Raw genomic sequence first — 14,826 nt, 5'->3', positions numbered from 1 at the left:
AGCTCTTATCCGATAATGGCATGGTTATTTTTGTATCGGTAAGACTCAATGACACAAGCGTTATTAGTTTGTCGTCTTGAAATAGTGCACTTTTTAGCCCATAGATGCTGGCATCAGTTTGTACCGTCACTGGTTTATTCACCTCAAAGTACTTTAGTGTTGAGCCTGGTTTGGTCAGTTGTTTTAGCCTGCCAAAAGCTTCTTCTTGAACAGTTTTTTACAAAGAATCTTTCTCCACCAGACTCAGGAGTTGTTATAGTTGTTCTGATTTTGGCGAACAGTCAGGATGGAAGTTAGAGAGATAACTCGCATGAGCGAGAAATCTTTCAACAGCCTCAGTGATTTTTGGAGTTGCCATGTCCATGATGGCACTTGTGTTGTATGGATCCTTTTTAATATGAGTGTGACTCAATAAGTGTGTGTGTGTGCGTGCGTGCGTGCATGCGTGTGTGTATGCATGCGTGTGAGTGAGAGTAAGTCTGAGTGTGAGTGAGAGTGAGTCTGAATGTGTGTGTGAGTGTGTGTGAGTAGACGTGTGCGTGGGTGCGCGTATGCGCGTGTTCGTGTGCGAGTGTGTATGTGTGTTTATCTCATTCATTAGTAAAAATATAACATTAATAAATATTATGCATTCATACATTAAATTTTTATTGTGATAATTGTATATTTTTTGGAGTTACGCTTGTTTAGGTGTTTGCTTCATTGCGTTTTTTTAAACTTCGAAGGTATAAAATTTTAGAGGTTCTTTTAAAATGTCTGCTCTCCTTAAAATTTACTCATATGTTGAACAAATGAACCTAATAAGATTTTATAAGTGAAGGAGTCAGACCAAGTGAAATTATTAGAAGAATGAAAGCTTTATATAATCCTTATTGCTAGAACCAAAACCGGTTTTTAAACAGCCTAATAGTTTTGAGGAAGCAAAATATTATCTTGAGGACAAATCAAGGTCAGGTAGGCCAAAAGAGACAGCTATGTCAGCCAATTGGGGGCCTTGAACAAGCTCGGCAGAGAAGACATGGGATTTTTGTAAAGAAAATTTCTGAACCATTGAGATGCTCCATTGGAACAATACAATCTATTCTTCAAAAAGGATACTGGGTACTCCAAGGTGTGCTGCTGGTGAGTACCTAGCATGCTCAATGATGCCGCCATAGCTAAGCAAATGGAATTTTCTAGGAAAAGTCTGAACATAGTTAAAAGAAAGTGAGCTTGTTTTTTAAATAAACTTGGGACTTTTGTTTCGACTTGGATGGTTTGCTCTCGGCCAGAGTCAAAGTAGCAGTCAATGTGATTAAAACACATACATTATTTCCAGTCAAAAATGTTCAAAGAAGCACAGAAAAACGTAAAAAAATAATGTTGACAATGGTTTAGGATGTGATAGGCAACATTTCAGTGCGCGTTTTTGGGCAGGAAACTACAGTAAAAAGTAAAATTTCTGTCAACTTTTACACCGAGTTTAGAAAGACATTAATACCAAGATGTATATTGGGTCAGATAGCATGCCTATTTTTCCTTTTCTTAGCTAACTGTTGTACTCATTGAATATGGCTATTTTCATTTCATAACCCCATTTGCTCTCATTTTCCACCCTACAAATTCTGGTTGGTTTGCTAAGACTTGCTTCTCAGTCCGAATGCACAAGGTGGAAGACATCATGGAAGACAAGAATGTTGCATGTGCCAATTGTATTGATGATTTTACACGCAAGCTTTACTTTAAAAAAAATATTCACTTTTTGTCGATTGCTCGCTTCCACACTATAATTTCTCATTGCCTATTGATGTTTTTTGTAAAGTGTTTCCTTGATGTTTTTTATAATTTTCATTACTGATTACAATCATTTAGTTTTATATTTGACTTTTTGTTGTAGAATTACACATAGTGTTAGTTTGTAAGAGAGATCAGTTGAGTAAATTGGATTAAGTTCCAGAGTAGTTCTTCCTGGCTAATAAAATATCACCTGACTCAGCTAAAACAAGCAATATGTGTATCAGCTGTAAAACAGCTGAACACATCAGCTAGAGTGAATGCGGACAGTTGAATTATACTTTTCCAAAATGTGTCAAATTAAGTGATATAGGTCTAGTGGTACACGATACTTGAAAACCAATTTACATTTTGTTGAATCGCAGGTACATGATTTCTAAAATATTCTGTCAAACTGTACTTTAATAAAGAATCAATACAGTACGTACTCAACAGCATCCTTTATATTGTTATACCTATTTTGCCTTTGGAAAATATTACTATGCATCAACTATTTCCATAGTACAAGTAATTACATGAGTAAATAATTTTGTATTAAATGCGAAACATTATTATTGGGAAGGGATATTTGGAATTTCAGATTACGTCGTTGGTCTATTCAATATTCATAAAAGTTATATAATCAGCTAACAAGGTTAAGGAAATATTAAGTCAGTAAAGTTACCCTGTGTCTATTTAATTTAGTTAGCTCATAAACTCAGTACACATGAAGCATGCTATTTAGAGCAGACAACACAAGCTAATTCTGCATCCTGAATATAAGGTGGGCAGTATCCAAGCTGGCTGCAGCTTCCTTGAACAAAATAAAACAGCGCTCCATCTGTATCGGCATGCAGTCCAGTTAAGGCTTCTGGTTCTTTGTCCATACAGACATAGTTATACGCTCTTTTGTGGTTGTAGTGTCCTGACATCAGATATCCTTCGTACTCCTAAACAAAAATGAGCTCAGTTTTTATATTTGATAATTACTCACAATTTTGTATTTATTTGCCAAATTACATTTGCTTATTTATCCTAATGCAAATATTGATCTGATTCCTTTCTTATTTGTATCTTATTATTAAATTGGGAGCTATCTAGTTGTATTTGTGATAAAAACTAGAAAACAACTACCTTTTTATCATGGTACTGTGATGATAATCGCATTGAAGATAAAAAAACTTTGTGTCAAACTAAGCATATGCGAAAACTTGCTGCAAAAATGCTGTATGGTGCTATTCTATATCGTTTACAAAACTAGCAAATTAATTACTGTCTTGCTAATGTGCATTTTAAGGCTTACCGGTATATGTCAATTTGAAATTGTCTTTTATAATATCAGCATATATGCAAGATGAGTTTATATAAGATGATATATGATAATTCACCTTATTCCAAAATGATGGGCAAGTTCTTTTAGCGGGAATCATAATAATGGTAGACTTGCTAGGAAGGTAGCATCTAGAACAGGGTACATTCTGGTCATGCATACGACTGGGAAATATATTAGAGTCGCTCTGGTACTCTGCTCCATATATGTAATTACCCTGGTCACCAGCTAAATATGAGTTATACTCTGACTCTGAAGGAAGACATGTATAGACAGATGAGCCTCCTTCGTGGTCATAGTGTTGCCCTGCTGCTAGCCCTGTATGATACATCAATAAATCTTGAAATACATGTATAATTAACTGTCATACTGGTCAGTTCTTGAAATAACTGAATTCACAAGCAATATATTCTGATGATTTTGCAAAGTTAAGAAGATTTAAATGAATGGCAAGTAACCTTCTCTACTTGATAAAATTTGCTGCTAGAAACTGGAAGGAAGTAAAAACATTATGTAACCAACCTGTGTACAGGAGCTCTGAAGAGTTACCACATAATTTCCTGCCCCATCTAATGTACGAACTTCCTCCTCCAGAAGCTGGTTGTATATTAACTACAAAATGATCAAGTTCCATGTTTCCATATTTTCCATTTTTTTATAAAAATAAGGTCTAGTTTTCAATTTTTCGTTATCACAGGTCTAAGTCTCATACATTTCCATTTAGCATCTAAATGTTTTGCACATAATGAGCAGTATCATCATAAATCACCTATTAAATATACCGTGAGCAAACTTCCTGTCGCCTTCGGAATAATAGTTTTACTAATTTCAAGCTCTTCTTTATACCAAATCTAATTGTTTACAGCGTACTGTAAAAGGGTAACTTATCTAACCCACTAAAGAGGGTCCTCTTCTTTTCTCATCTTCCTGCAGTTGTTGTTCAATTTCATCCAACTTTCGGTTGTTACTTTGGAGGAGACTCAGCAACCCATGAGCAATTGTTTGATTAAACTCTTGTAGGAGTTCTTCTAAAAATAACTTTGGTGTTTCTTATCTCAAAAATACTATGTTTTTTTCTTTTCATTGAAATCAAGGGTTTTTTAAAATACTGTTCAACTTGTTTGTTATTGCGAACAAACCATTATCAGAGTGGGCGGGTGGTTGAGCTACAACTGACTTGGTCTGGTTTACCAACTTTTCAACCCTCGTTCTCAGTCCAGTCAGGTCTGACTCTTCACAATCTCTACCATCTCTACCGTTCCTACCATCTCTTCCTGGAAGTCCTCTTAAGTATGAAAGCTGTCCTGTTGGTAAAACATGTTACAATAGTTTTTGTTTCTTTTTGGATGCTGAAGTCTTTCATTAAATAAAAATAATCTAAATATGCTTTGAGTAAAAACAAATAAAAACTTGAGTAAAAGCTTTAAAAACTTCCAGGAGTGTCTAGGGAGCCTTTAAGCAATACAGAACAAACCAGCACTGTGATAATAATAGGATATATTTAAAGTTTACAAATACTTTTTCTGCCTGTCCAAAATATTTTCATTATACATTTACATGCAACAACGTTTTTAGGCATCAACATTTATACCTTTAATAACCATTACATATCTAGCTCTGATTACACCTGTCATGACATCATCAAGTCTTAATCAAGAGCAAGTCTCTGTTTATTTGATACATTTACTTCTCACTACTTTTAAGTTTATCTGTATTGAGGAGTTTTGCTCTCCTGATCAACACTGATCTTAGTAGTGAAGTTTATATTTTTGTTTAAGCTTTACAATTAAACTTGAGTTAAACTATAGATATCTTATATTTCAAGCAGACAAATGGTATACCAAATTTATCCAGCTCATAGGCCTGATATAGCGTCGTTTTATGATATATCGAGATCACTTAAAAATTCCTTTAATGCGCATATTTATTCTTCTTATCAATCAATTGAGAGTTGTCTCTTTAGGTTAGTAGTGCAATGCAAAAACAACTTTCTTTTCATCATGGTACCATGACAGTAACAGTATTTAAATTGAAAAAACATATATCTAGCGTAGAGGTGAGGAACTGAACTAACCCACTGTTAAAGTACCGTTGTGTCCTGTTCTACCTCTTGTAGGAAACTAGCAAACTTACAACTATGTTATTAAGTCTATTGCTTTGATATAAAAACTGAATACTAAATATCTGTTAAAATGTTGCTATAGTGATTGTTACATTATGGCTAATTTACCTGGTGATAATTGACTTAGTATGCCATCACTAACTCCCTCGTCTTCTGCTGATCTTTTGTGTATGGCTTGTTCGATATCAGTTGGAGACATCATTGACACCTAGATATATAGTTTTCAAATATCACAATCATATAAACCTCAGCGTCTCAAACAGCTTCTTATACAATAAATGAACAGCACAAATTTATTTATCTTTTGATAAATTGTTTTATCATATGATGCGACATCATTTCCTGATTTTGTCTCTATAAAATCAAGATTTATGCTAAAGAAGAATCTATGCTGGATACCAGTGCATGTTTTATGTCTACTGTTCCTAGTATACACAACATACTTTGAACATGCATCATTATAATACTATCTGTTATATAAGATTGCAAGTCCTTAGACAGTTATATGTACCTGCACTTTCAGACATTTAAGTATGTTCAAAAAATACTTTTCAATTGAAAACAACTTCTCATGTGACCATTCCAATGTTAAAACAAAAATTAAAAGTAATTAAGCTCTGCTGCACAATCCTATACTTGTGCCAGTTCAGAATATACTCATGTTAAATTGACTTTTACTAAGGTCAGTTGTAGTTAATCTACTGTACATATTTGATAACTGCTCACCTGTATTCCATTTCCTTCTAGCTGATCTAGTCTACTGGTTAAATGATCAACTTCCTTCTTTAACCACTGGTAACTTATTTGAGAGTAGACAGAGACAACCAGAGCAGATATAGCTATAACAGCAGTCAATACCTGGATGACATCATTATGCTTCTGTTGCTTGACTACATAGCCTTTTTCCATTATGTTATCTAAAATTAGCATACAAAACTTACAGATCATCTACCTCAAATAATGAATTTTACTCAGATCGCTGCATTTACTGCTCACCATATTATATGTGAAAATTTAATAAACATATAGTAACATAATAATAATAAGGAATACCGGACAAGCAAGTTCTTATATGCTAATTTATTACGAAATTTCCCTCTAATGTTTTTAACCAAAAATAATTTTATTACATACAAATTGTATAATTTTATATTTGTTTAACTGCATAAGTCAAATTTTTAAAGTAGAAGCGCAGTAAAAGTAAAGTAAAGTTTATAGCGCTCAAACTCTTTGCAGTCTTCAGTGGTTGGCACAGACTCTTCAACTAATTTTAATAATAATCATCTAATAATATTAATATGCTAATAAAGATGATACCAGAAAATGACAATAACTATTTTATATAACATATCTATAAGCAGGCCCGTATTCCCTGGTTGCAAGTTGGGGCAGCTAAGCGAGTTGGGGCGGCTAATGTTAGGCGACTAGTTATGAGCTTCTGGGTGTTTGGAGGGGCGGTGTCAGCCCCCCTCAACAGTTTCTTTTATGTAGGGCCTCGACCGGGCATCTCATGTAGTTTAAAAAAAAGGTTATCGGAAAGTATAAACATTTTTTCTATTATTTGAGATTTGTTTGTTTTAGGTGATGTGGCTGCCAGGACGTTTTCAGATTAAAATAGGCAAACTTTGACTGTAGTTGAAACGCTCAGAAAAAACACATTTTTTTCTTTTGAGCGTTTCAACAAAGATCACTTTTGCCGATTTTATTTTAAGTTCATCCTAAGGTTTGCACGCTTTCGTGAGGCTATTGCCAAGCAGATGTTTGTTAAAACTTGACCTTTTGCAAACCTTTAGAAAAGTCGTTAACAAAAATTTGTTGCTGATGATGATAATAATGACGCCCAAGAACTATTAAAAGTTGACGTTTATCTATATGGCTTGGAATAAAGTGATACTCTACAGCAATAAAAACGGTTCCCGTAGCCGTTGGGCAAATAACTGTTCGAGTTAATGCTGTTGAGGTCGAGTTATCTAAAGCAGTTTTATCATTGCGTGGGAACGGACCAAACAAGTTCGAGTTAACCAAGTGTTCGTGATAAAATTTTACCGAGGGCGAGTTATCCTAGTTTGACTGTACTCAGCCGCCAAAAATTCCCATAAAGTTGGGGCGGCTCAGCCGGCCAGCCGCCCCAGGGAATACAGGCCTGTCTATAAGTGAGTGGGGTTAAGAAATTTGGCGAAATTAATCGTGAAACTTTTAACATTATTTTATCAATTATAGATTAACATATTACGTTTTACAGATAGATACGCAGTATGAATTATTTTTGTTATTATAATAAGAATAATACACGTAATTGAAAAGATAAAATACTAATAATATCATATTACAATTAAATGACATTAATATTGTTATATTAAATTTAGATTAATACAGTAGTATTAGGATAATACTAGAAAATAACCCGAGTTACTACTACTAACACAAGTAGTTCATAAAATAAATTACTCACGTGCTTTGGTGACATGTGGAGTATGCAAATAGGTTAGAAAACATGTCGTCTTTGAAATGGCGAAAACAAAGGTAAGAGTAAGCAGGCGAATAAAAAGAGTTTGTCACATTCAGCTTCACCCAGTTGCTCCACGCCCGGTGAAGGTCTGGTCTTTTCTCTGCTCTTGGCCAAGAAAAAAGGTGCTTCTCAGTTTGGCAGCTGCACAAACGTCACACACAGACATTATGGCGAATTGAAATTAACAAGTTTAATACGAGGAAGCGTGTTTGCTATTTGCGATAGATCAAACTTGAACTGAAACTAACATTATCTGATCATGTGACTTACAATTCCCACCATATGGCGCGAACAATTTCTACAGCATTTTTCGACCATCATAGTGGACTAAAAGGCTCATCATTTTTATCAGAGGATGATATGCAATCGTTCAAGCTAAGGTTAAAAAATTAAACATATTTTTATGCTAAGTTTTGAGATATCAGTGCTCAAAGTTGCAGCATTACGATGCCGATAAAATAGACGCGTAAGAACAATAGACATGGTTTTTATTGCAAGCGTGAAGTATATTTGTGAAAATATTTCGACGAATAAGGATGCATGAAAGTGTAAACGTAAACTATCTCGCACACATACGTCACATTTTAGCCGTTTTCGAAAACGAATCCAAACTACGGCGGTCTCGTGTGGCTGCAATTTTTTGTTCGTTTTTGAGCTTTTAAGAGCTTTTAATCACATTCCCACATATTTGGCACCTACCACACAACAGAGTAAGACTTGGCAAATCTTTTGATACCAAATAACTGTAAAGTGAATTTTATTGCAAGTCAACCTTTAACAATCATCAGATCAAGTAAACAGTTGTTTCAAGGCAACTGCTAATGGGTATCTTTGTGTTTTTATTCAGCTATGACACTATTGAATCACACCGGGCTGCTCACTTTAACTGTAACTCATATTTGCTGATTCACGTCAAACAACAAACCAGTTCATGAGTGTTTTAAGTACAGTTCCAAAGACAACTTTTATTATATGTTTGCCTTAGTACAGATTTGAAATGCTGCATTATTGTTGACATGAGTTGGATTTATCTTGATCATTCTTTTGTGCGTTCATGAAGACACTTTCAAATGTGGCTATCAATACTAGGTATAAAAAGGAAGATGCTGCCAAAGCATCCTGGTCATTTATGCACCACTTTTTTGCAGCTAAACAGTTGTTGAAATAGTCTGGCTCTCTAACCTCCTGGCACTCATGTGTGAACAAGGAATTCTCTCGAAATGCAGATAAAGAACTCAAATTTATTGACTGCTACAAAAGTGTGATTGATAAGTTACTTTCATAAAATGAGTTATGGCAAGTTTACTTGTTTGTAATACAAAAGAACAGTGCAGTGGTAAAATGCTATGGCAGGTGAGCCAAGTAAAAATAATGTCTAGTAAAATTGAATGAATTCTGAAAAGTTAGCTGTCACTTTATGATAATAAAAAATCAATGGAACTTACTAAGTCGTTGTTGTAGTTGACTGCTCTTGATTAAAAGGAGAAAAACTCTTAATTAGCAGTTTGTACGAGACAATGATTGTATTTAGCTATGCTAACAAACATACATGTATCAACAGAGTTAATAAAAAAGAAAGATTCCTGTTATTACATTATTGAACAAAGAAGTCTAGTGACATATGACATTGTGAGTGCACATAAGCGCTTTGTGAACTGTGAGACAGGCAGGTGTAGGGATGACGAATTTAGTCTGGGTGCCCCAAAAAACACTCTAAACCATTAATTTAGCAATGATTCAGCATCCATACGTTTTAATCACAGACAAATGGAGAAAAACTTAAGAATATTTTAGAGAAAATAAAAGCGTTTGATATGGACAGATTTCTGTAAGTGTCAGCAGGTACCAAAGCAAACTGTATATTTAAAGGTTCACTTGACTAGATGGCAGACTGAAGATGCAGGAATTGACGTAAATCAATCAATACTTCAACTATTAGTTGACACTTGCTATGGAATGACTCAGTCTCTGAATGGGTGGTTATCGTGCCTTCAACAGCATCTACCCCAACAGAATCGCCTTGATGCAGTCGGTTCTTGGCTACGATGAGGGTCTCCAACCAACGGGGCTTAGCAGGACCATATGCATTCTCATGCAACAGCTGAGGTATGCAGAGCAGAGTCTCTAAGGATGGTCAACAAAGTAACGCCATGCGATGTGACTGACAGTTCTTGCAGGTGTTTGTCAATGGTATGGTGGAGAACAAGCTCGAATGTCCCACCAACGGCTAGTGTGCAGAGGTACTCTGGGGGAGGATCTAAAAAGAGAAACAAGCAAGCTTTTCCTACTGTCTTCAAACAAGGCAAAACATGGGTTATACCCTTCCTCTTTAGACCTGAATGTATTAAGCTGAATTGATCACTTGAAAGATCAATCTATGATAATGACAAAAAGACTGATTTGGGTTGCATTAATCCAGGATACCAAGGGTTGATCACAACTATTAGAAAAGATTGAACTGGTTTTAACGATTAAAGGGCTAAAATAACGATTACTGCTACATTTTCCATTTAATAAGCATCTCAAACCAGCCTCAAATTTCAGAGTAAAGAGCGAAGGCACACATCAACTTATGATCAATACACAAACCAGTCTTTGTAAAAAATGGAGCTGATATCTACCAAGGTAAATGTGCTGAGAGATTTAGAAACAAGGTCATAATAGTGCTTTCGCTGCCACAAGCTATCATATGAGGTAATAATAAGTTTGTAGCTTAATCAAAGCAGTATGCCTCAACATCCTTTCACATATGTAATAATACAGACAAACCTACAAGCCAACTACAAAATACAGAGAGATCTATGGAGGTTTCCTTTAAAACTTCACCAGACTGAAGCTGCAAACTTCACACTATTACAGAATTAACATACATCAGGAGAAGACGATTTTTTATAATCAATTCGTTACAAGACGATCATCCAGACTTATAAACGCAGGCAGACTGAGACTTGTATAAGCTGATCAATTATAATTATAATTTTTCAAATAAGAACCATTCTAGACAAACTATATAACTGTAGAAAGAGAGAGAGATAGAGAGAGGGAGATAGAAAGAGGGAGATAGAGAGATAAATAGAAAGAGGGAAATAGAAGAGGGAGATAGAGAGAGATAGAGAGAGGGAGATAGAGAGAAGGATAGAGAGAGAGGGATATAGAGAGAAAGGGAGATAGAGAGAGGGAGAGATAGAGAGAGAGAGTGAGGAAGAAAGAGAGGGAGATAGAGGGAGATAGAGAGAGGGAGATAGAGAGAAGGATAGAGAGAGAGGGATATGTAGAGAGAAAAGGAGATAGAGAGAGGGACAGAAAGAGGGAAATAGAGAGAAGGAGAGATAAAGAGCGGGAGATAGGGAGAGAGATATAGGAAGAGGGAGATAGAGAGAGAAAGAGGGAGATAGAGAGAGGGAGAGATAAAGAGAGGGAGGAAGAAAGAGAGGGAGATAGAGAGATGGAGATAGAGAGAGGGAGATAGAGAGGGAGAGACAGAGAAGGAGATGGAGAGGAGAGAGACAGGAGGTAGAGAGAGAGGAAGATAGAGAGAGGGAGATAGAGAGATAAATAGAGAGAGGGGGAGAGAGAGATGTCATATGACACATCAACATTGTAAAAGTTTATCAACTAGCTATTTTTAATTTGAAATGGAAATTAACAAACCTTCAGACTCATAGTTATTGTATACAAGATGTCAGGTAATGTTTGTAATTCAAAATTACTAATAACTCAATTTTGATTGGTCTTCAAACTGAAAAAAAAACTGTTTTCACTTTATTTATCCTTTTTGGACCTTTTTACATGCGTCGAGTTAGTCTGACATAACCATTCATAAATTGTCACAGTTTTAGCAGACTGGAATCACGATAATGAACTATGAAGATTATTTGTGCTACAACAGAGCTTTATGGCTAATACACAAAAGTCTAGTACCTACTCCTAGGCTAGTACCTGACTAACATATGACAACAGCTGCAAGTGAGCTAAAACCATGTACAGCTGCACTGATAGTAAACAGCCAGAAAGGAAAAAGTATTTTCAAATTTAGTTCAGGCTACCAAAACTCAGTAAATATCCTGTAGATAAAGCACTTCCTCTGTGATCATTTCGATGCTGCGAATGAAGTCATGATAGAAAAAGGTATTGGTGATTGAACAGGTTTGTGAAGTATAGCCTGAGAACCGGTGTAAGTGTGCTAGAGATTAGTGAGACATACTGATTCTATGTAGCACTAGAAACACAGTTTTGAACTCGAGCTGAACAATAAGACTTTCATCAGCAGCAAGTTGGATTATGATTAGTCACAATATAATATATCACCCTATTAATAGGCATGACTATATCATTATAGCAAAAACTGCCAAGCAAAACACCAGTGAGCTTTTTACTGATTTCAAACTGCCTGAAATGATGTAAGTTGATGAGCGATACCTTCCGTTGGAGCTCCTAATACTAATGTGGACACACCATATGCATCTTTTGGGATGAGATAAATGTAGGTAACTGTTCCAAAAGTTATTTCATTACATTTACTAAATGGGCAAACATGGTCTATAGCTAAATCATTAATATCATAGACTATTGCTTTGTTGCAGGATCTGGATAAGAATTCAAGCTCGTCTTCAGGAAGGGCATGAATAACATCCAAATTATGTTGTTGACAGAGATCTTTATCAGTGGTAAAGAGTTGGTAAACAGTAATGATTAGCTGAACTCCAAGCCTTGTGATCAACTCAAGGACTTTTGATGCACAGACACGTTTGTGATATAAAGCTGCATCTATACCCTCGTTATCATGAAAGGAATATTCTGTGATGTTATCACCGTCTGTAGCACTGCTGTCCAGAGGACATGACAACAAAACAAACCTCCCTTCGTTCACACTAATTTTAGCATTTTGTAGACGTTCGAAACGACAAAACCCTCGACTTAGAAAATATCCAAGAAATAAGGCTGAGGCTGACAAGGGTTGGCCGACATTTTCATGGTGAATATAATTTTGTTTTTTAGGAGATGATGTACAACGGAGTCGACAGACGAGAAAGTCTTACATGTTCTCCACGCTTCCATCAACTGAACTGAAAGTGATCCGAGATAAAAAGCCTCCTGGTCAGCAAGATGACTCTTGAGGTAACCCGCGGTAAGGTTTACGATATGATGAGATGAGCCATGAGTGACTAAAGCGATGTCTGATACAAGACTATACTGGCTCATCAAAATAAACAAATGGTTTAATGTATGAGCCAGAATATGCTCTATCTCTTGGCATAGCTTCACTCTCTGAGCAACTCTGTCTTTTTCTTGAAAATAACTGAAGCTAGTAGGATTTCCAGACAAGTGAGCAACCTGTATGAGGAGTTCATTTAACAAAAGTAAAAATGATTTCGTGCAATCACCAAACTTACCATAATAGGCTCTGATGTGAGTCATAACACACTCATAAATCGGACTTTTTAGTTCCAAAACCTTTAGTATTTGTATGCCCTGATTCGTTATTAAAACGCGTCCTGTTGATGTTGAAATGACAGTGTGCTGAAAATTAGTCCCAAATCCTGACCTAATTGAAGATGAAAGAGCTGAGGATGCATCTTTAATGGTGTCAAAACCAAAATTGACCACCTTCGCCATGTCACCTGATGTGACGTCTTCAAAATTCAGCAATTTAGAAAACAACACTAGTTTTCAGCGCTATTTCCATGAAGGAATATTCTTGTAGCGTCGCATATTTTGTACTAAAATATATTAGCAAACAATGACATTAAAAACAAACTTGTTTGTAGAAGTCCCATGAAGGGTCAGATTGATATTGATAAGAGCTAGAATGATTAGGAAAACTCGGAAGAAAATCAAATGCTTAAGAAACTTCAACTCTCACACACAACGTGAAATACATCCATAAAAGCTTGTATTAATTTGACAAAATCAAAAGTAAAAACTAAAAAGAGTAAATATGGCTAAAGCACATCAATTACATAAGTACTATTTCAGCTTATTCAAGTTCTTCAATAACTTGGCTTTCAAATGAGCCATTGTTTGACATGGTGAGACAGACATTAGTTGGTCTTTATAGGATTTCCCAAGAGCCCTACCGCAGAAACGTTCAATGGTATAGGCTCGAAAACTGTGACGTCAAAAATTTTCATATTCGGTGTTGTGTGCTCTTACCGCTTATTTTTATCGCTTACCACTTATAATTATCAACGACGATAATGACGCTAGTGGCAGGCGAAGGTAGGACAACTCCAGAGAACCAATGGAGATGACATAGGAATCAGTGTCATTAGCTCTCCATGTACAGATTAGTTTAAGATAATTAACTCAGATTCCAAGCACCATAATATATTTTTCCTATGATATTATGACCTAGCCCTCACCTTTTATTGTGATGTTGAGGGGCACCACTGAGGCTAATTAATTTCAAGCATCGCATGATCTCGCAAAACTGCAATCTACATATAGTCCTAAGACCAAACCCCTGCAGGTCACAATTTAATCGATGTGATTTCATTACCTTTACCACCATGGGTAGTTAACAACAAGGTACGTTGTTAGTAGTCATTTCTGTTTTTGTTTAATTTTATTGTAAAAGTCAATTGAATTAAATCAATCGTTGGGGTTGACTCACTGCACTCCGGGATTGTTCAAAATAGAGAAGCCTACTGTAAATAACTTAGTATTATTACTATCTGTCTATAAGCTAGTAGCATACACAAAGTGATTAATTTAACTGTCCAATACACCTGTTTTCTATTTTCCATATACTGTAATTTATTTGAATATAATACAGTATAAATATTTTCTTTTTTTTTCTTTTTGATATTTAATTACTAATTAGTTATTAATCAAGTTATTAATCATTTCTGTATGGGACAAACAATGCTATCATATAAAACGATGTGATGATAATTACTATAAATGTTTAAATGAGCGAAAGGATGAAGAAAGTAAACTCTAACAATTACCCAAAATCTAACTCAGAACTCGTGTTTGTATTGGTCAGGCGCTAGCATGATCCCCGAGCATTGTTGATTATCTAGAACCCTAGTTTATTATTAGCGCTCTCCAGGTTTAAGAGCACAGATTGTCACAGAAAAGCGCAGCTTCAATGGCAGCGAAAAAGATCGG

General features: G+C 35.6%; 1 protein-coding gene across 1 annotated transcript in view; it reads right to left on the bottom strand.

Moving 5' to 3' along the window:
- Positions 1-2,243: 2,243 nt before the first annotated feature.
- The window catches only part of LOC137391066 (uncharacterized), a 309,000-nt gene continuing 296,417 nt past the window's right edge, over positions 2,244-14,826 (bottom strand). Inside the window, exons 6-7 of the mRNA XM_068077411.1 lie at positions 3,141-3,400; positions 2,244-2,702 (exon numbers count right to left, since the gene is read on the bottom strand). Coding sequence (XP_067933512.1) covers positions 2,490-2,702; positions 3,141-3,400 — 473 coding nt within the window. The 3' untranslated portion in view covers positions 2,244-2,489. The remainder of the gene's footprint in view (positions 2,703-3,140; positions 3,401-14,826) is intronic.

The sequence above is a fragment of the Watersipora subatra genome, chromosome 3 (assembly GCF_963576615.1).
Source record: "Watersipora subatra chromosome 3, tzWatSuba1.1, whole genome shotgun sequence".
Classification (NCBI taxonomy): domain Eukaryota; kingdom Metazoa; phylum Bryozoa; class Gymnolaemata; order Cheilostomatida; family Watersiporidae; genus Watersipora; species Watersipora subatra.
This window is presented reverse-complemented; position numbering and strand designations above follow the sequence as displayed.